Source organism: Anolis sagrei, chromosome 3 (assembly GCF_037176765.1).
Source record: "Anolis sagrei isolate rAnoSag1 chromosome 3, rAnoSag1.mat, whole genome shotgun sequence".
NCBI classification, from domain to species: Eukaryota; Metazoa; Chordata; class Lepidosauria; order Squamata; family Dactyloidae; genus Anolis; species Anolis sagrei.
Genome location: NC_090023.1, coordinates 167,499,204 through 167,521,676, shown reverse-complemented (window position 1 = coordinate 167,521,676; position 22,473 = coordinate 167,499,204). Strand labels below are relative to the sequence as shown.

The 22,473-nt window shown below is 44.2% G+C and overlaps 1 protein-coding gene and 1 long non-coding RNA gene across 6 annotated transcripts in view; one reads left to right on the top strand and one right to left on the bottom strand.

The window, feature by feature from the left end:
- The window catches only part of LOC132771208 (solute carrier family 22 member 15-like), a 105,765-nt gene that overhangs the window by 37,221 nt on the left and 46,071 nt on the right, over window positions 1–22,473 (bottom strand). For 4 of the 5 annotated variants that reach the window (XM_067465666.1, XM_060768924.2, XM_060768923.2 and 1 more), the window contains exons 5-9: window positions 17,298–17,427; window positions 13,850–14,071; window positions 12,546–12,686; window positions 4,446–4,534; window positions 2,906–3,014 (exon numbers count right to left, since the gene is read on the bottom strand). In XM_067465666.1, the coding sequence (XP_067321767.1) occupies window positions 2,906–3,014; window positions 4,446–4,534; window positions 12,546–12,686; window positions 13,850–14,071; window positions 17,298–17,427 (691 nt within the window). The remainder of the gene's footprint in view (window positions 1–2,905; window positions 3,015–4,445; window positions 4,535–12,545; window positions 12,687–13,849; window positions 14,072–17,297; window positions 17,428–22,473) is intronic. The other variant, XM_067465667.1, reaches the window with a different exon arrangement.
- Window positions 458–22,473, top strand: part of LOC137096494 (uncharacterized) — a 43,162-nt gene continuing 21,146 nt past the window's right edge. Inside the window, exons 1-2 of the long non-coding RNA XR_010909494.1 lie at window positions 458–764; window positions 8,989–9,059. This is a non-coding gene — a long non-coding RNA (uncharacterized lncRNA). The remainder of the gene's footprint in view (window positions 765–8,988; window positions 9,060–22,473) is intronic.

Below are 22,473 nucleotides of genomic sequence, written 5' to 3'. Positions count from 1 at the left end.
TAGGGGCAAACTTGAAAGAGCCAGGAGCTGAATGGTTAATGCAAATGTGCGACACTAGGGCCCCTTAGCTAAGACAACTGGATGATTTCTTGAGAGCCTTAAGAGAGAAATTTTTGCCCTGGCGAAAACGAAAGCCAAAGGTCAGTTAAAGAAAATTTACCAAGGGGCCAAAACGGTGTCGGAATACGCTCTGGAATTTAAAACAGTAGCAGGAAAGATCTGGGACTGGTCAGAGACTACCAAGTTGGAATACTGCAGGATGGGACCAAGAACAGATTTGCTAGAATGGGCCCTACATTGTGGCAATCCGGATACTTTGGACGAGTGGATTGTACTGGCTGGAAGAGTGGAATGTGACAAGGAACAGATGCCGTGACAACCAAGAGACAAAGGAGGATGACACTCAGCAGCAGTTCAGACGGGAGGGGCCTGCCGCTCCCACATGAGAGGATGATCAGTCAGCAAAGAGAAGAAAGGAAAGAACGGAGAATGCTTTACGTGTGGGCATGAAGGCCACAGAGCAGCTGGCTGTTAAAAACCCAGCAGAAAAGGGACAAGTCCCTTCCACAGAAGACTCCTCTTCCTCCTAAGGTGGCCAAAGAAAAAATGTCCACAGCAACGGAGACGTCTCAAGCCCCAGGCCAACTACCGGCTGAAGGAGGAGAGTTGGAATTGGAACATGCCGACTGGTTGACAGGAAATGGCAACGACCTGCTTTAGATGCCCGACAGCAGATCAAATCACCCCAGGGTGAAGACGTGTCGGTGAGTTTTAATTGTGCGTAGGTCAGGGTAGAATTACAAAGCCCCAAGATGGGAATGCAGGTAGAAGCAGAAGCACTGCTAGACTGTGGATGTACCAGATGTTTGATCACTCCATCTCTAGCTAACCAGTTAGAAGTAAAAGCCCAGCATGTAAGAACACGTGTTTCATTCTCACAGCTTGATAAGTCCATGGTCAATGGGACCCCAGTAAAAGAAAACACTAATTTTTTGAGAATGCAGATGGGGTCCCACCATTTCCTGCCCCTCAAGGCACTTCCCTCCATGCCAGAGTTGGCTAAATTGTTCATACATCACATCTTCCAGCTTCATGGGTGCTCAGAATAATATCTGATCGAGGCCCTCAGTATACTTCAAGGTTTTAGAAAAGCTTTCTTAACTTGATGGGCACTGAGCGGTCCCTCAGCACTGCATTTCACTCTGACAGATGGGGTCACAGAACGGGTCCAGAAAATGTTGCAACAATGTTTAAGGTGTTATAGTAGTCATCAACAAGACCAGTGGAGGTTTTGTTTTTGTTTTTGTGGAGTTTCCTTAAAATAATTATCACCATTCGTCTACTGGTGTCTCCCTGTTTAAAGCTGGGGGGGGGGGGAGAGGAGATTTCCCACCTTTTCCTGAGTTAGCTGCACCACACAAAACAGGAAGGGTGCTGCATGAGTGGGGAGAGAAGGTGACTGCTGCCTGGACGATTACGCATTTGACATTGTAGTCAGCCAAACAGGATTACCAAAATATTGCTGACTGGGAGAGGGCTGTGCAACCCGATTTCAAAGTAGGAGACTTGGTTTATCTGTCAACTAAATATTTAAAATCCACACAGCCCTCTCAGAAGTTTTCACCTCGGTTTGCTGGATGATGAAGTTATTGCCATGATGAAGTTATTAAACCAGTGGCCATTCGTTTAGATTTTCCTCATACTTGGAGAAAAGTCCATCTTGTTTTTCATGTTAGTCTGCTCAAGAGGGCCTGTACTTCCTACCGGTGGTATAAACCTAACTCTGACCCTGTTCCGATAATGGTGGGAGCTCACATTCATTTTAAGATTAAGTCCATTTTGGATTCTAAGAGATCTCGGGAACGCTTATTTTATCTAGTTCAGTAGGCTTCTTGATCCCTACACCCTGAGTGGGTGGCCACTGAACATGTTAAAGCTGTTGTTAACGTTGTTAAAGCTGTTCCACAAAGACTTTCCCCATAAGCCTGGACCTTGACATGCTCCTCGTCCCCTGCCCCCTTTTTCTTCTTATTTTCTTTTCCAGGGCCACTTTGTTGGAGGGGAGTTATGTCAGGATGTCCATACCAGGTTGGAAATAGCTGTTCCGTCCACCCTTTGGCATGGATGTTTAGTGAAGGAGGCTAGGAGAATGTAGGAGAATGTACATCTGGGGGGGGGGGGGGGGGGAACGAAACTGTAGAATAGCAATTGTGAGAATGGAATGTAGCCAGGAGAGGGGGATGGGATAGTTGAATGATATACACAGGGGTTGGCAGGGAAACTTTCAGAACTGTCTTCCTATTGCCTATGGTAAGATGGAAATAAAGCTGTATCCAAGGATTTGCCTTTGTGAGCTTGCTTTTATTCCAAGAGCTTCCAGGTTCTGACAGAAAGGGCAGAAAAAGAAGGGATGAAACTACCTGGGAAACAGTAGGTATATATGATAGTATATAGAGAGAGAAAAGGAAGAAAAGAGATGTATGGAGGCTTTTGCGTTAGGGGTTCAGGAAGCCTGGAAGGACACATGTAGGCCCTGGACCAAACTTTCATAAAACATGTTAGTTTTATAGCTTGAACCATAGAATCTCAAGCAACTATCTACATTAATTTAAAAAATACATTATAAGGTTGGCTTCTGCTTTACTCAGCCCTTTGGCCAGCAAAGGACTGATCAAACAGGAGGCTATTTAGTAATAGCCGACTCCTTTCTATGCTCATGCCAAAGCAGCTCGGACCACCCAATGTGCTGTTCAAGGGAATGAGAGTGCAATTTTACTTAAACTATTGAACTGAATTGCTGTTGAGATCTAATTTGGCTCAACTTTATTTGTTTGCTACTGCAATCAGCACTTGGATCTTGCAGGATTTAAAAGAAATATGAGGAGGAATGCCCATTTTCAGTTACCTCACTGCTGTTGGGTAGAGTTCTGAGGTGTAAATATATATGATATTGAAGGCTGCACTCACGGTCAATTTCCCATATAAAGCTAAAATGCTGGGATTGAAGAAAAATCCTAAAACAGAACACAGAAGAGACTGTTTGCAAATATGGAACGTGCAAACCTAAAATCATATGCAATCAAGACTAATTAGTTCATCAGGTCTTCATATTTTCTAATAGTTAAGAAATGGTACTCAGTTTGTATTGTTGAAGGCCTTCACAGCCAAAATCACTTTGGGTGTTTTGTGGTTGAAGATGCCACCCACAGATGCATCAGGAGAAAATGCTGCTAGAACACGGTCATACAGCCCAGAAACCACACAACACCCCTCTTGAAAGATTGAAATGATGCAGATTTAAATCCCAGAGCAAAAAAGTCAATCTTAAGAAATAGGGCCACAAAGTGGAGTCCGCAACATGCAAGTGTGGAGAAGAGTAAATCACAAACCACCTATTACAATGCAGTCTGAGCCCTGCCACATGCACAATGGAGGACCTTCTTATAGCAACACTAGAGATACTCCAAGTGCCCAGCTACTGGTCAAAGGATATTTAGTATAATACCAAGTTTTTAAAACTTTGTTTGTGTTTTTAAATACATTACAACTGTACACTTCTGACATGATAAATAAATAAATAAATTTATGACAGAGTTGGAGAGGACAAAATAGTGAAGCTGGAGTCAAAGGTTTGATGTACTGATGTCAAAAGCTGTGCTTCAAAGCAACATTTATGGTTAATCATTTCCCCACAGGAGCCATTTGAAAAGCTACTCAAACAATGAATAGAAACACCTATGAAAAGTACATCAACCTCCCAGTGTTTTTATGAACAAATGAAAACACATTTCAAGGCCTTCCAGTGACAAGAAACTTTTTAAGAACCCAGGTATATTCATAGGTTAGTATGATCTAGTGCCATTCAGATGGTTGACACAGAGTTCTAAACAAAAAAATGCTCTATTTGAGGGGCACTACATTAAAAGTTTGACTCACCCTTCAACCCCTATTATGAAAAGATTGTTCATGAAGGAGAAATAGTGACTTGGTACATGTACAGCAAAGCCACTGATATGTAAGAACTAGTATTGCAAGTAAATTTGCCTTTTAGTTTAAATGTGAGCTTGAAATTCATCTTAGAAACTGTTCAAATACTAAGTTCTTCTGGGTTTTCTCGGGCTATATGGCCATGTTCTAGAGGCATTTCTCCTGACGTTTCACCTGCATCTATGGCAAGCATCCTCAGAGGTGAGGACCTCACCTCTGAGGATGCTTGCCATAGATGCAGGCGAAACGTCAGGAGAAATGCCTCTAGAACATGGCCATATAGCCCGAAAAAACCCACAAGAACTTAGTGATTCCAGCCATGAAAGCCTTCGACAATACACTGTTTAAATACTGTTCTTGTTTGGCTTAAATGCATTTGCTATTTTATTTTCTGAAAAGATCAGTTTCATGACTACTGGCAAAAATGATATTTGCTTAAAACAGAACATTATACTCACCCTCAGCATTTTCTGGTAAACACATTGTAAATATACAGGCAAAGCCAGCAAATATCAAAAAAGCGACTGTACTTTTACGTCTTCCTGACCTGGAGAGGAAAGCAGTACAAGTTTGGAGTAAAAGCTATACAAGGATGCATATAGTTGTTATTAGAAATAGATTTTTGTTAAGGGCCAATAGTGCAATAACAATAGGCAGAAAGAAATACTATACATTGTGTGATGTCTCACTCCTCTTCTTCTCTCATTATGCATGCAGATGAATAGTAAAATAAAATTCCCCTCCCCCGAATTACATTAAAATGATGACACCAAATCTGTACACATTAAGTACTGGGAGTATGCAGAATTCCATTTGGCAATTTGGGAAAATGGAATGGGCAGGACAAAGCCGGAGCCTTAACTAGGATGGATCACAAGCAGCTGGATCTTTTGGCTAATGAGGGCAAGGGGCTGAGTGGCACTCTACCTGAGGCAGAGGCCATGGCATGTGGGCAGCCTTGCAAATCAGACAAGTGGGTGCCTGTTGGCGGCAGCTCCTCCTCTTCTTTCTTCCCTGGCAGCCTCCTCCATTCCTCCCCAAAACCCTCCTCCTGGTGGAGCACTCACTTGAGGCAAATAAGGCCAGAAAGAGAAAGGGAGAAAAAGGAGAAAAATGTTTCCCTAGGCCTCTCCTTCAGAGAGACCCCTGCCAGGAACTTGCTTTCCCAGATTTTTCTCACTCTGCGTTTCTTTCCCAGCCAAGAAACATGGTTGACTGTGTCCACTCTCCTCCCCAGTTGTAGCGCATTGGGGTTTCAATTCCCGGAAACCGCCCCCTTGCTTTTAAATTTTAAAAAATTATTGCAATTTTTTAAAAAATCTCAAATATCTGTAGATTGTGAAACATTTTGAAACTAGACCTAAAATGGCAGAGAAATGAGCCTCTACATTTTCCCAATTGGCATCAATGGACCGAATCTTACTGGAATGTTTTGTCACCCCTCTCCCAATTTCAATTTTTTTCTGGAAAACAGAATGGGGGCAGGCAAAAAGAGAACCGAAAATAGTATGGTTTTGGAGCAATGTAGGACTGGCTGCAGAATCCTGTTCCAGGCAGGGAGTTCTTCAGTTTGCCAAATAGTGGTAGTTTGATGGTGCTGGGTCAGGGCTATCGGGTGGATGTGTAAACTGTTCCCCCTCAAGTGTGTCCGAATTAATGTTTGCTCCTTTAGGCATGGTGTCCTTATGAATCCCAGAAGACAGCTGCCATAATTTTCCTACTTTTTTCTAGTACTCTAAACACTAGGACAAATTGAGCCATGGATTCAAATTTCAGGAAAAAAGATTGCACCTAAACATTAGGAAGAACTTCCTGATGGTAAGAGCTGTTCAGCAGTGGAACCCTTAGGGTCCAGTGGAGTTTCCTTCTCTAGAGGTCTTGAAAAAGAGGCTGGATGGCCATCTGTCAAGAGAACTTGGATTGTGTCTTCCTATATGACAGAGTAGTATTGGATTGGATGGCCCTTGAGCTCTCTTCCAACTCTAGGATTCTATGAGGTTAACAATGGATAAAGATAAAAACCCCTGGTCTGTTCTTAGCCTTCCTAATTTTTCCCAGCCTCAAAATAAAAGACAAGTATCCAACAAAGTCACTAATACACATTAACCTTTCCTTGTTACTACATAGCTGTTCACCGTTGGCCTGTATGGCAGTAATAATCCCTTTGGCCTGGATGGTAACAAGGACAGCTGCCTGAAGGAGAAATTCTAATACAATGCACACATTTAAATGTAACTCACTGAAGTTTCTGAAGAGTTTCTACATATGCATCCGAATTAATATTTGTCCCTTTAGTCATGATGTGCTCCTGAATTCCAGAAGACAGATGCCATAATTTTTCCTGCTGGAGATACAGCTTTGCATTTCTTTTCCATGGGAGAATTCAGGTGATGCCACTCTATTGTCTCTTTGTCTCTGCTTCAAAAAGGTGTGCCCATAGTTTCATCTTCCATCATGACTCTTGAAATAAACTTTGGTTGCTTACCTGTAACCGGGTTTCCTCTAGTGGTACCTGTCAAATCCACACATATGGGTTTTCTGCGCCTGCGCAGACAGTTTCGGAACCTTCTGGAATTTAAAAGATACTTTTTGGCGGTAGCATCGCCCATTCTCCCAATAGTATAAATAGCTGGTAGGCAGGGCTGCCCACCAGTTCCTCGGTTGCCAAAAAGCAGCCCAGGATACCGTAGCATGAAGTCCAATGGGGAGGATGGGCGGGTTGTGTGGATTTCACAGGTACCACTAGAGGAAACCCATTTACAGGTAAGCAACCAAAGTTTCCTCTGTGTGGTCCTGTGAAATGCACACATATGGGTGACTAGCAAGCTACCAACCTTGGAGGTGGGCGTCATGCTACACATGAAAAAACCTGAGACAAAACCAACTCCAGGCTCAATGCAGGCACCTGGGGGTGTGTCGGGGGAAACAAGTTGTTATGCCCTTTCAAAAACAATTTAACAAGTGGTTGCTCAAAGCAGGAAGGCAGGCCTGACTTGTGTCGGTACCATGAAATGGCTGCGAGGTAGCATTTTATGGACAAGATGGAGAGACCTTTATTCGAGAGATGCATAAGGAAGTCCAGAATTACTGGGACAGGGGCTGAGGATGGTACCTGTCCCTTCTGTCTCATGAAGGAAGAGAAGCGTTGCCACTTGTATGTGTAAGACTTCCTAGTAGACACATTATGCGTAGCCTCCAGCACTGATTTTACAGAGTGGGAGAGCCTTGAATAGGTCAGATCCTCCAAGCTGTCAGGCACAGAGTGCGGGCATCCAGATGACGAACTTGCCCGTTGTGAGTCGTGAGGATGTCCAGTGTGATTGGTAGTCGCTAGTACACGTTGTGCGAGGCTTGGATTAGGGGGCCGAACCATGGCTGTCAAGGCCACCACGGTGTCAGGAGGATGCAGTCCGTCTTGTCTGCCTGCCGCTTTGATAGGACCCCTGGGATTAGAGGTAGAGGTTGGAAGGCGTACATTAGGGCCTGCATCCAGGAGTATAGAAACACATCACCCAGGCAGCCCGGTGGATGGCCCTTTGGGTGCCATGTGCAAAATTGGGCGCACTGCGCATTCTCTGGTGTTGCAAACAAGTCCATGGCAGGTGTCCCCCATAGGTTGAATATGGGTTGTAGAGATCGATGATTTACTTGCCACTCGTAGCAGGAGTTCAGCGATCTGCTCAGTGTGTCCGCCAAGGTGTTCTCCTCGCCTGGCATGTGAAGAGCAAGGAGGTGGATGTTCCACAGGACACACCAGTTCCAGACGTGCAGAGTGAGGTGGATCAGCTTGCAAGAGCATGTCCCGCCCTGCTTGCTGATGTAAAACTTGGTTGTGGTGTTGTCCGTGAGGAGACGGACAACATGGCCAGTTAGAGGGAGTTCGAATGACCTGAGGGCCTTCTGAACCACTAACATCTCCAGGTAATTGATGTGGTGTTGAGATTCCTCTGGAGACTACTTGCCCTGCACCGTCAAGTCGTCGAGATGGGCTCCCCAGCCGGACAAGGATGCGTCTGTAGTGAGGGCCTTTGTAGGGTGCTGCTGATGAAACGGCATCTCTTTCTGGACATTGTGTCTGCGCATCCACCAGGAGAGCGAGGCTAGGATGTGCGGAGGGACCGTCAGGGGCTTCTCCGGTGGGTCCCTTAGTACGTCGAACACTTGGAGGAACCACATCTGTAGTTGGCGCATCCGAAGCCTCGCGAAGGGGGTCACGGCCTTGGTGGAAGCTAAGTTTCCCAGGAGCGATTGAATTTGCCTTGCGCAAATGCGAGGACGTGTGTGGATGACCTGAATTAGGGACCTCAAAGCCCTGAAGCGGTCTTCTGGGAAAAATGCCTTTTCTTGTACAGAGTCGATGACAGCGCCAATAAACTCGATGGACTGGGTAGGCGCCAGGTAGGATTTTCCCCAATTCACCACCAGTCCAAGGTCCTGGAGAAGAGACAAGGTAACGTCAATGTCAGTCAGGAGTCTTCATCGGGAAATAGACACAATTGGCCAACCATCAATTTAAGGGTAAATAACAACGCCAACCTGGCGGAGGTATGCGGCAACAACTGCTATGCATTTAGTAAAAACTCTCGGGGCAGTGCACAAGCCAAACAGGAGTTAATTGAAACAATAACAGTGGTGTCCAACCTGAAAACTAAGGAATCTGCGATGGGACCGCCTCATTCCGATGTGGAAATATGCATCTCTGAGGTCCACCGTAGCAAACCAGGCTCCTCTGGTCAGTAGGGCCAAGATCATCGTCAGTGTAACCATCCGTAATTTGCGGGGTTTGATGTAGCAGTTTAGGCCCCGTAGGTCTAGGATAGAAGATCAGGAAGTATCTAGAGATGAAGCATTGAGGGATTTCTGTAGGCTTCAGATGGCATATGGTCCCTTTCTGGAGAAAGTTCTGGATCTCCTCGACAAGGGGGGTGGAAGCGGGGGTTACCTTACGGTGTCCCACCAGAGGTAAAGAGGTAAACTCAATTGCATATCCTCTTTCCACAGTGTCCAGGACCCACTCATCCGTGGTTATCTGTTGCCAGGCCTCAATGTATGGCTGGAGATGATCCGTGAAGGTAAGTTGTGGCAGAGGTACATCGCAGGCTGAGGTGGCGGTGTAACTGGGGTAATCAATTTGGGCAGGCTGGAGGGTAATAGAACTTAGATGGGGAGGACCACTGCTGCGTCATGGTAGGATGCTGAACCCGGCACCTCAGGGCATACGGCTGTCTGCGCCTACCTTGTTGGCGGCTCCTGGTTGGAGGTGGAGGTGGTCTTCTAGCAGAGGATGCTTGGGTGGTTGGCCTCGTTCGTGATCCTGCCGAGGTTGGGCTAGGATGCCTCTGATAGTATGGAATGAAATTCAGCCAACGTTGTCTGGGTTGATTAGCAAACAGTAAGGGAAGGCCGAACCTGTGGGCGCATCTTGTGCGTGCGCTCCAAATTGGTATCGGTATCAGGGTTAAACAGCCCTGCCTCGTGCATTGGGAGGTCTTCTATGATTGCCCGTGCAGATTGGGATAGGCCTGAAGAGCGCAGCCTTGCGTGGCGACGCAGGGCTACTGCAGCTGCAAAAAGTTTGCCCGAAGTATCTGCAGTGTGTTTTGCCAGATCCTTCTGCAGGCCTGCCAGTTGCATGGCCTCTTGCTTGTATGTTCTAGCCAGTCTGAGCTCCACAGGTGGGAGATGGTCGAGCAGAGGAGCAATTTTATCCTAGATGAAGCAGTGATAGGCTCCCATATATTTATTTATTTACTACGCTTATATACCGCAATTCTCAGCCTACTGGCGACTCATATACGCGACTCATATAGGCCTCATAGTGTGCCATCCTTGCAAAGAGTCCTGCAGCAGTGTATATCTTTCGCCCCATGCCATCCAGTTTCTTGCCCTCTTTGTTCGCTGGAGTGTTGTGAGAATGTTGCGCTGGGTGTGGTTGGGAGACATCCACGACCACGGAATTCGGCTTTGGGTGTTTGCCTAGCGACTCCGCTGAGGCCATATCCAGCCGGTAGAGATTTTCGGCCTTCCTACTAGTGGGTGGGACCGAAGGAGCCATTCCTGGTGCCTTAATCAGCTGAAGTAGGTAAGGCAACAGGGGAAGTGGGGCAGCGGCTGGTGACTGCTGCTGGTCGTGAGAGAAGACGGGGTCATCCACAGGCGTAACTACTTGCAGAGTTTGTAGTTTCAGTGCCTTTGCCAAACGGTTAACGAAGGAGGAGAAGGTACTCGGCTCCTCAGGAGAGGCAGGATCATCCTCAACTGTCCCCTCGGGGGGGGGGGGGGGGAATCAGCAACATTGGCCTCTGAATACGAGCCTGCCTCGATACTGAGGGTAACGGTTTCGACCACATGGGGCAGCACTGGGTCCTGTTGCAGTGGTGTAGCTGTCTGTGGGGGAAGCTCTGTCCCTTGGGCAGCCATGAGAGGGGGCTGTTGTGGTTGGGCGCATCTGGGGCGCTGACGAGGAAGCCTGCAGCTGTTCCTGAGGCCCTGGAGGAGGAGGGACGCCTCGGTATGGGGACTGAGAGGCTGGTGATGGTAGTAGTAAGGGCTGTAATAGCCTCGAAGAGAGCGGCCTTCTGCATGAAAATAATGAGGAGGCGAGTCCATTGAATAGAAGGCCTCGCGTGCACGCGCATAACTTCCTGAGCGGCTGTAGCTCCTAGAACGGCTTCGAGAGGCAGAGCTCCATGAGCACGAGGAAGAAGAGCGGTGCCTCATGCTGCGTGAGGTATAACGCCGTCCATGCCAATGGCGGTGGCGTGGCCTTCGGGAGCATCCCCGAGACGGGGGCTTGGAGCTCCTGGGTCCGTGCCGCTGTTCAGCATTCAACGCCGCCGGCAACTCTGGGAGGGCGGGGTCCAAGGCTCCACTGGTAGAAGGAGTTTCTCCTCTAGCCGTGGACGCTTCTCTCTCTAGGGAAGTAGGCGGAGTTGGCTGGTGTGTGCCCTCGGCGGTTTGAGAAATGGAGGAGGTCATAGGAGTGTTCTCTGGGGGTGGTGAGATTGCTCCTAATGGCTCCGGCTGAGTCGGAGAGAGAGACTGTTCTTCAGAGTCTCGGCCCTGGGAGGCATTATTAGAGGAGGCACTGGGGAGCGGGGAGGCACCCTGTTCAGCCGCCATGAGTGAGCCTTGGTGTTTTTCACTGAGCGGCCTTGGCGGAGGAGGGAACAGCCAATTTGGATTTCTTTGGCTTGCCGGATTTGGGCACCAAAGCTGTGCCATGCGCTCCCGCCTCCAGCACTACAGGTAGGTCAGATCCCAGAGGGCTGGGGGCAGTAGAAGCGGAGGGGGGCTTGGAGGACGCCCTCTTTGCAATCTTTGGTGGTGGAGGCAGGAGGGCCTGTTCATAAAAGAGGGCTTTCAGGCGGATTTGCCTATGCTTGCGGGCCTGGGGGGTGAAAGATTGGCAAATGGAGCACGCGTGCATCGCATGGCCCTCCCCTAGACACAGCAAGCAAACAGGAAGAGTATCCATGTCAGGGTATTTCCCCCCGCATTGCGAGCGCTTTTTAAAGACGGCCACCATTTTAATTGGGGAGAAAGGGGAGATACAGGCCTGACAGTAGTCAGAACGATCCGAGGTCGGTAGCGGGAGCAAACAGAGTCCAAATCGGTAGGCAAGAGTAGTCAATGTCCAGTCAAAAATAGTCAGAGTCCAGTTAAGTCGCAGAATGTAGAAAAAAAAGAGCACTGATAGAGAGAGAGGTTCCCTAACTGCTGCTTTTCACGGCGGAAAGAAAGAACTGGCTAGCAGCCCCACCTACCGGCTATTTATACTATAATGGGCGGTGCTATCTTTTAAATTCCAGAAGGTTCTGAAACTGTCTGCGCAGGCGCAGAAAACCCATATGTGTGCATTTCACAGGACCACGCAGAGGAAATTTGCTTCCATTGTTCTCATACTGGACCAAGAGTTCGCTGCATATGGATTTTGGGGTTACCTTGTGTGCATCTGTCATCTTCCTTGGGATCCCGTTTTGCACAGACCTACTTTAACTGCAACTGTTTCAGTGTTCTATACACACACTCACTTCCCCAATGCCCAGTTGGAGTGAGTTTTTGACAGTTATGTGTCTATCAGCCATGTAGTTCACACACTCCACACTGTCAGTTCTTTTGTGCAATGTGTGGTCTGCCAGTTTGTGGAGCAACCTAAATATTGGCATGCCCTTTTTCACCAGATAACTTGTGCACCCAGCGACTAACAATACTGCGATTGACAGTGTCATCTCCATATACACCTTCAGTCTCCTGTGGATGTTTCCCACTGACTCATTCTCACAAATTAGGAACTCAGTTACAGCAATTACAGCATGAAACTCATGGAACTCAATTACAGCAATTACAGCATGTTGCTTCTGACAGATACCAAGAGCAGCAGCCATCATGGAGGAGAATAAAATGGGAATAGAAGCAAATAGCAAAGATGTAGAATAATTTTTTTTAATGTTGTGCATTACTTTTGGAGAGACCCTCATATATAGATATAAGATATATATATATAGAGAGAGAGAGAGAGAGAGAGAGAGGGGGGGGGGAGGTGTTATTAAACTTACCAAGGCTTCTCAATGAAAAACATACAGAGGGGAAATGCTGGAACTTCTACAAGGCCAGAAAGTGCCACATTCAGATAAAGATTTCCTCCTAATTCACCAGCATTCAGGGTTAAGCCATAATATACAAAACTACACACATACCTAAATATGAAAAAGATATTGGTTATGTTAAGCATCACAAGCCAGGAATTTATGCTGTGTTAACTTTTATTTGTGTGAAGATCCTGAAAACTTCCAAGCCTTTTTCTGCAATAGGATTCCCAGCTTTGCATATATATTTCCAAGTGAGGGGAGAAAATATTTTGAGTGGAGAAATTCTATTGAATTCCTGCATTGGCATGAAACTTACCTTCTAGAAGGAAAGAAAGGAAATCTTACCTTCTAGAAGGTAAAACTTCCTTTTACCTTTTAGAAGGAAAGAAATGATCATCTAACTAACACCCCAAGAGTACAGCAGCTCAACCTTCTTTCTCCTTCCCAGAACAAAATGGTGTGTGTGTTTTGGCAATACAGTGAAAATTGCTCATAAGGAAAACAGACATCCTACCTTCTCCATAGCTGAAGAATTTTCTTGGCTAACTGTGACAGAACCAAACATAGGAGAGTTGCCACTGTATATTAAATACTGTATAATAGATTTTCTTGGTTATAGCCTCCTTTGTCCTCTTAGAATCATAGAATTATTGAGTTGGAGGAGACCTCGTGGGCCATCCAGTCCAACCCCCTGCCAAGAAGCAGGAAAATCACATTCAAAAGTACCTCCGACAGATGGCCATCCTGCCTCTGTTTAAAAGCCTTCAAAGAAGGAGCCTCCCCCACACTCCGGGGCAGAGAGTTCCACTGCTGAACAGCTCTCCCATTTAGGAAGTTCTTCCTAATGTTCAGGTGGAATCTCCTTTCCTGTAGTTTGAAGTCCTACATCCTAGGCTTCAGGGAAGCAGAAAACAAGCTTGCTCCCTCCTCCCTATGATTTCCCTCACATATTTATATATGGACATAATGTCTCCTCTCAGCCTACTCTTCTCTTTAAAGGTGAAATGTAAAAAAGACAACTTCAGTTCACTATCCCTTAGTTTGGAGGAATGGAAGAAAAAAAACAAAAAACAATGATCCCTCAAGGCTCAGAGCAACTGAACTCCTTCAAACATTTATTGCTCTTTGGAATGCCAGGTAACAATTAAGCTGCTATAATAATAATTAGCATAATATTTTTTCTTTCTAACAGCCTAGAATTACCAGTCAGGGTTTGCTATTTTTGTGCGTGACTAATTCGTGTAGCTCTATTTATTTCTATTTATTATTACCAGATATACATCAAGATGACAGTGCGCCACCGAAGGACGGGATGTTTAACTAGGTTTAGGATACCAGGGGCTGAATCATCTCTTTCCACCGTTGCTTTGCACTGTTTCAACTTCACTGCCAACCCCTCTTTCCCATTACCAAGGGCTATGTGTTGTAATATGCTCTCAGCCTCAGTTGTTCTGCCTTGACAGTATAACCATCTTGGTGATTCAGGAAGCATACTGAAAAAAAGGAACATTCAAACACTCAATACAGACAAGTGCAGCGTTTATGCCTTTAAAAAAAAATCTGTGTATTGGCCAGATCATCTGTTTGTTAGTTGTACGCAGTATATTTCAAAACTTGACCAAAGCTGTCTGACAGGAAAGCAGCTAAAAATAAAGTAAAATGTCTAAAGATTACCACAATTTTAAAATGTGAGAACATAACATAAATAATTGTGAGACAATAGTCTGACATACTAAAAACATCTTACATCAGCATTCCTTAACCCAGCGCTCTCCAGAGATACGATTATTCTGCAGCTGGTCCAAATACTGATCCAGGTCCAAAATGTCTGGAGAGAGCCAAATTAGGAAAGCTATCTTGACCACGGCCCCCTAGAACAGAAAGGACTAAGAATAACGGAAGACAAGATAACTTGCTTATAATCAGCACTTAGGATCATAGTCAATACTGTTTTAAAAACCCTGCTTTCATGAACTAGGAAAGCAGAAATTCATAAAGCCATGTTATGCATAGGAAAGCTTCCAAATCTCCCTCCCACACAAGGCAAAATTAGTCTGGATCATATCCAAACCCATGTTCCTTTGCATTTCACTGGACTGTATTACTATTTGGTGTGTATAAAAAGCGAACTAGAGGTCACGAAGAGTCGGAGACGACTGAAAGAATGAACAACAACAAAAGAGAAATATCACACTTTCCAAATGACAAATGAGATAGCAGCAATACAGTTACTTGATGTGAAATATCAACTAAACAAGTTGTTTTATTCAATATGACAAGAAAAAGACAAACCTACTGAAACTGACACAAATTACCATTGCCTGTTATTTTACAGCCATAACCAATTTAACTACTATTACAGTAGTATTACTTCATGTATTGTAATGCTTAGATACATACAGTAGAGAAGTGCAAGAGGAAAAGCATCTATTTGGTTCCATTTATTTCTAATTACCTTCCTCTAAAGAATTTCGTAAAACTCATTTAGGACCCAAAATCTTGTCCTCACACTTTACTATTGTTTGTACCCAAAATTATAATGACCTATTTTGCATTGCTCTTATATTTACTGCTGCTAAATGACCTATGCACTTTACTCACTAGCCCTATCCTTTAAATTGTTGTTGCACTAGTTTGTCCACCCATGACGAGACACTGAATTTTGCTATTGGTTTTTGGTTTTGATGCCTCTTTTATACATTGTTATAATGTTATTGTTCTTATTTTGTTTTATACTGTTATTATGCATTTTAATGTGTTACGTTTTCAATGTATTGATTGGTCTTGGCTCCATGTAAGCTGCCCCGAGTCCCTTCAGGGAGATGGAGGCGGGGGTATAAGAATAAAGTTATTATCATCATTATCTGTCACTATTCCAATTGCTACTTTTTCACAAAGCCATGCATTTCATAGATGGATTCTAGTTATTTGAACAACTCTTAGTTTTCTTCTTGGACTGCAGACAACTGTGGACTTAGGTTTGGCTCCCAAGAGAACTTTACAATATTCTTGGAAATAAATTTTCCCATTCTCCCTTCCTTCCACCAGTCCCACCCTGCATCCCACACCATGGTGTTTTAAGAGGGTCGGAGAATTTTTTCAGAGACTGCAGGCAGCAGGGAACAAGAAGTGTACAAATTTTTTTCCTCCCTCTGCTTCTGGGCATCACAGTTCAAGAAAAGTATTGAAAAACTAGAATGTGTCCAGAGAAAGGCGACCAATATGATCATAAGCCATGCCTTATGAGGAGCAGCTTAGGGAGCTGGTTATGTTTTAACTTAAGGAAGAGACGGTTGAGAGGGGACATGATAGCCATGTTTAAATTATGTCAAAAGATGCCATATTGGAGATTGAGCAGGCTTATTTTTGCTGCTCTGGAGACCAGGACATGGAACAATGGATGCAAACTGCAGGAAAAGAAGTTCCACCTGAACATCAGGAAGAATTTCCTGACAGTAAAATCTGATGGAGAGTAGAATGCACTGTCCACTCAAAAGGGGGTAGAGTCTTCTCTTTGGAATTTTTTTCAAAGACATTTGCCAGGTAAGATTTGATTTTGAGTTCCTGCATGGAGGGAGTTGGAATTGGTGGCCTTTGTGGTCTCTTCCATCAGATGGACTGCTGGAATTGCCAAGCATTGTCCAACTCACCCATCGTTGGCTGTTCAGCTTCTCCCTGTTGTTCTCAATTGAAGATGGGAAGGCTCTCATGTTATCGCGGCAGCAGCATGCACCAATTTGCCTTCCCTTTTTCCATGGAGCCCTGCCAGGAGCTGTGCATCATGGAATGAGAGCCCACAAGCTCCACGGCAAAAAGGAAGGTGAACTGGCGCATGTCGCCAAATTTCCCCCCATCTGATGAGGTAGACAATCTTTAAATCAGTGCCAACTTGATTAGTTTTATTTAATACGAACATGAACACCATATACCAGTCCAAAGCTGCTTTGCATCTGTTAATCAAAGAGTTCAATGCCAAAAGCCTTGCTATAGTCTCCCCACAAAAAATATTCTTGCCACACTTTTGTTCAGTTTTACCTTGGGAAAAAAAAGAATTTCAAAATTCTACCTCTATTATTATCTAAAGTTCTACCTCTATTAAAGGATAGCCAGAATGATATTGTGGCTTAAATGTTGAACTGGGATTATGGGAAACCAGGTCTTCAATGGAAACCCACAGGATGACCTTGGGCAAGTCACAACCTTTCAACAGCAAAGGAATACAATTGTCAGCCTGAATAAATCTTGACAAGAAAACTCTTTGAAACGGTTAAAGAAAGTCAAAGTTATGACATACATCTTCAAGCAATTGTACTATATTTCCACTTAAGAAATTTTACATTGACATGAGAATATATTCAAATGGTCAAGTATTTGAGGAGGAAATAATGAAGAATTTGCTAAGAACTGAGGTTGACATTTGCATGTTTGAAAAGGAAGACAAATGTATACTTTAAAGTAGCCGTAAGGGGAATGTATTAAAACAAATATAAGAATTGGTTTTAAGATTCACATTTAGAAGTGTTGGAAGTCATAGGTGGAGTGTTCGGAGGGGTGGGGGGGGGGAGGGTATGGGTGTGATAAGATGTAATTGTACAGTTTCTGTTAGTTACTGTAATGTTTATACTTGATTTTTGATTTTTGTTCAAACAAAACATTTAAGATACATTAAAATTAAAATAAATTTTACATTTATCCAAGATATATTTCAGCATTACTTACAATGAGAGAAGAAAAAAGAAAAGTCCTGGGGAATTTGATACGAAGGCAAGTAAACGCCATTCCCTTATATAAAAACCCAATAAGGCATAAATTGCTATGCCCACTGCAAATGTCAGGTTTGTTAATGAGCCTAAAAAGCAAAAGAAACAGTCACCTATGTTTGTTAAATGCTGGCATAGTATTTCAGCAGCATACATAAACATACATACGTGTAAAACCTCTTCCTTATGAGGAGTCCTTCAATTGGATTCTTCATGTATGTTTTATTTTATAAGTTTCCAGAAGTTGAAAAACAAGAAATTTTATTTGAACTGTGCCAAGATCAAGATATTCAGCATAATTTACAACAAAAGACATTTCACCAATTGTATTTAAATCACATACTGGCGTCATTCTCAGCCTCTATCTGCTTAAATCTTATGACAACTAACACAGCACTTTAAACTGGTTTCAAACAATAGATTTCTACTGTGATTTAAAATTTTCGCTGTTAAAGTCAGAGAATTAGAGGACAAACAAAGGCATATAAAAGGGGAAAAGATGATGCAAGGATACATGATACTGGACACTCCTATGCATGCTCTAAAGAAGTGTTTGCAACTGTGGTCAATCAGATGCCTATGGTCTGCAGCCATTGCTAGCCTTTAGCTATCTGACTAAGTCTGATGGGAGTTATTCGCCAAAAAGAATCTTGAGGGTCACAGGTAACCACAGCTATTATAAATTGTAATCCAGTTTAGGAATGGAAACTATGGTACAAAATCACGTTTCAATGGTTTTTACTGCTTTAATCTTAAAATAAGGAAAATGGCAACCCTACAAATTACAAAGAAAATTATCCCAAAACAAGGGTGGGAGTTGTGCCGGCCACAGACTTGCCCCTTCATATGCTTAAAAACCCTCAAAGCTCTCCAGAAAATACAATTTTTTTAAAGCAAACTACCATGTTTTGGAGTTAAAAATCACCCAAGATACCAAATTTTAGTTAAATGGCATTTAATTAAATAGAATTTCAGGCCTTTACCTATAACACTGGTATGGGGGTCATCTTGAAAATTGCATCCCATCACTCCTAGGCCCCTTAAACACTGCCAAAAATTCAGATTATCTGATTTGAACTGGATTATATGGTAATGCAGACTCATATAATCCAGTTCAAAGTAGATAATGTGGATTATCTACTTTAATAATTTGGATTATATGACAGTGTTGAAGGGCCCTAGTGATTCGGAGTGATGCAATGTGACTTTCAGTTGTCACAAATGATAATCACAACAGGTTTGTGGTCCTTCAGATTCCAGGCTCTGCCCTGAAGTTTCAAGCTTACACATGCTTACTTGGGAAGATGACCCATAATCTGTTTTTTATGGCAGTGTAGAAGTGGCCCCAGTCTATGAATTAATTCTACTGAAGAGCACAATACAACAACAGAGTTCTTTCTAAAGTGTTTTATCCATGTAGGCACCTCCTTCTCATATGCAATTTGCTCATAAGAAGATTCAAACAAACTGTTCATTTCACATGGGTTTCTTCAGCAATATTCACTCAGGAAACAAGAGTTCATACTGTAAGCCATCAGGAAAGGTTATATTTTAAAAATAATTTCAGGTTCCTGCACTTTGAGGTACAAAGGAAGGCCAAAACTAAGACAAGTCAAACCCATATTTTGTACTTTAGGAGAGCTGACTCCCGAAAAATGAAGGAAATACTGAACCGCATTCCGTGGACACAGATACTAAAAGACAAGGGAGTTACGGGTGGATGGGTGTTTTTCAAGAGTGAAATACTCAAGGTTCAATTGAAAACAGTGCCAACAAAGAGAAAAAAGAGGACAAGTGCAAGGAAGCCAGAATGGATATCCAAAGAACTTCTAACTGTGCTAAGACTCAAAAGAGACATGCACAAGAGGTGGAAAAAGGGAGAAATCACCAAAGAATTCAGACAAATAGCTAACTCCTGTAGGGAAAAGGTTTGCAAGGCTAAAGCACAAAACGAGTTCAGGCTTGCCAGGGACATGAAAGGGCTTCTTTTATAACATCAGTTCGAAAAGAAAGAACAAGGAGGCAACATGGCAATGGGGCAATGCTGACAGGATAGGGAAAAGGCAGAACTACTTAATGCCTTAGAATCATAGAATCATAGAATCAAAGAGTTGGAAGAGACCTCATGGGCCATCCAGTCCAACCCCCTGCCAAGAAGCAGGAATATTGCATTCAAATCACCCCTGACAAATGGCCATCCAGCCTCTGCTTAAAAGCTTCCAAAGAAGGAGCCTCCACCACACTCCGGGGCAGAGAGTTCCACTGCTGAACGGCTCTCACAGTCAGGAAGTTCCTCCTAATGTTCAGATGGAATCTCCTCTCTTGTAGTTTGAAGCCATTGTTCCGCGTCCTAGTCTCCAAGGAAGCAGAAAACAAGCTTGCTCCCTCCTCCCTGTGGCTTCCTCTCATATATTTATACATGGCTATCATATCTCCTCTCAGCCTTCTCTTCTTCAGGCTAAACATGCCCAGTTCCCTAAGCCGCTCCTCATAGGGCTTGTTCTCCAGACCCTTGATCATTTTAGTCGCGCTCCTCTGGACACATTCCAGCTTGTCAATATCTCTCTTGAATTGTGGTGCCCAGAATTGGACACAATATTCCAGATGTGGTCTAACCAAAGCAGAATAGAGGGGTAGCATTACTTCCCTAGATCTAGACACTATGCTCCTATTGATGCAGGCCAAAATCCCATTGGCTTTTTTTGCCGCCACATCACATTGTTGGCTCATGTTTAACTTGTTGTCCACGAGGACTCCAAGATCTTTTTCACACGTACTGCTCTCGAGCCAGGCGTCACCCATTCTGCATCTTTGCATTTCATTTTTTCTGCCAAAGTGGAGTATCTTGCATTTGTCACAGTTGAACTTCATTTTGTTAGTTTTGGCCCATCTCTCTAATCTGTCAAGATTGTTTTGAATTCTGCTCCTGTCCTCTGGACTATTGGCTATCCTTCCCAATTTGGTGTCGTCTGCAAACTTGATGATCATGCCTTCTAGCCCTTCATCTAAGTCATTAATAAAGATGTTGAACAGGACCGGGCCCTTCGGCACTCCACTTGTCACTTCTTTCCAAGATGAAGAGGAAGCATTAGTGAGCACTCTCTGTGATCGTCCACTTAACCAATTACAGATCCACCTCACCGTAGTTTTGCCTAGCCCACATTGGACTAGTTTCCTTGCCGGAAGGTCATGGGGGACCTTGTCGAAGGCCTTACTGAAATCCAGGTACGCTACATCCACGGCATTCCCCGCATCTACCCAGCTTGTAGCTCTATCGAAGAAAGAGATCAGATTAGTCTGGCATGACTTGTTTTTGATAAGTCCATGTTGACTATTAGCGATGACTGCATTTGTTTCTAAGTGTTTGCAGACCGCTTCCTTAACAATCTTTTCCAGAATCTTGCCCGGTATCGACGTGAGGCTGACCGGACGGTAGTTGTTTGGGTCATCCTTTTTTCCCTTCTTGAAGATTGGGACCACATTGGCCCTCCTCCAATCTGCTGGAACTTCTCCCGTTCTCCAAGAACTCTCAAAGATGGTTGCCAATGGTTCCGAAATAACTTCCGCTAGTTCCTTCAATACTCTGGGGTGTAGTTGATCTGGCCCTGGGGACTTGAACTCATTAAGAGTGGCCAGGTATTCCTGGACGACTTCTTTCCCAATTTGGGGTTGGATGTCCTCCAATCCCTCATCCACTCCATCTTGCTGAGGTTGAAGACTCTCTTTTTGTGAGAAGACCGAGGCAAAGAAGGCATTAAGTAGTTCTGCCTTTTCCCTATCCCCTGTCAGCATTGCCCCATCTTCTCCTCGAAGAGGTCCTATCGCCTCCTTGTTTTTCCTTTTTCTACTGACATAAGAATAGAAGCCCTTTTTATTGTTTTTAATGTCCCTAGCAAGTCTGAGCTCGTTTTTTGCTTTAGCCTTGCGGACCTTTTCCCTACAGGTGTTGGCCATTTGTTTGAATTCTTCTTTGGTGATTTCTCCCTTTTTCCACTTCTTGTGCATGTCTCTTTTGTGTCTTAGCACAGTTAGAAGTTCTTTGGACATCCATTCTGGCTTCTTTGCACTTGTCCTATTTTTTCTCTTTGTTGGCACGGTTTGCAATTGCGCCTTGAGTATTTCACTATTGAGAAATTCCCATCCATCCATAACTCCCTTGTCTTTTAGTATCTGTGTCCACGGAATGCTGCTCAGCATTTCCTTCATTTTTTGGAAATCAGCTCTCCTAATGTCCAAAATGCGGGTTTGACTTGTCTTAGTTTCGGCCTTCCTTTGTACCTCAAATTGCAGGAGCACATGGTCACTTGCCCCTAAGGATCCTACCACTTCGACTGCATCGATCAGGTCCTCCGCATTTGTTAGGATGAGATCAAGAGTAGCCAATCCCCTTGTTGCCTCTTCTACCTTCTGGACCATGAAATTGTCTGCAAGGCAAGCGAGGAATTTGTTGGACCTTGTACTCTTGGCCGAGTTTGTTTTCCAGCAAATATCGGGATAGTTGAAATCGCCCATGACTACTACATCTCTTTTCTGTGCCTGTTTGGTCAACTGTTGGCAGAAGACTTCATCAAGTTCTTCCTCCTGGCTTGGGGGTCTGTAGTAGACGCCTACAACGACATCTTTTTGAGTCCCAGTTCCCTTGATTCTTATCCAGATGATTTCAAGCTGGTTTCCCAGATTGCTGTCTTGAATCTCTTCTGCAGCATAAGAGTTTTTGACATATAAGGCTACTCCGCTTCCTCTCCCCTTTGTTCGGTTTCGGTGAAAGAGGTTATACCCCTCGATATCTACATTCCAGCGATAGGAGTCATCCCACCAGGTTTCAGTGATCCCTATGATGTCATATTTGTGGTGTTGTGTTAAAAATTGGAGTTCGTCTTGTTTATTTCCCATGCTCTGTGCATTAGTGTAAAGACATGTGAGCCCCTGAGATCTTCCCTTGAGCTGTTTAATTGGGATTATTGTGCTTTTGGTACTTGGTCCTTGTTGTGCTTGTGCAGCCCTCCGTTTAGCCTTCTGGCGATTCCCAGACATTATGGGTAAAGTAGTGTTCGCAAGGCTGTTGTCCCCCTCCCCCGGTGGACCTAGTTTAAAGTGCGTCTAATGAGGTTTGCGAGTCTGTGAGCAAAAAGGTG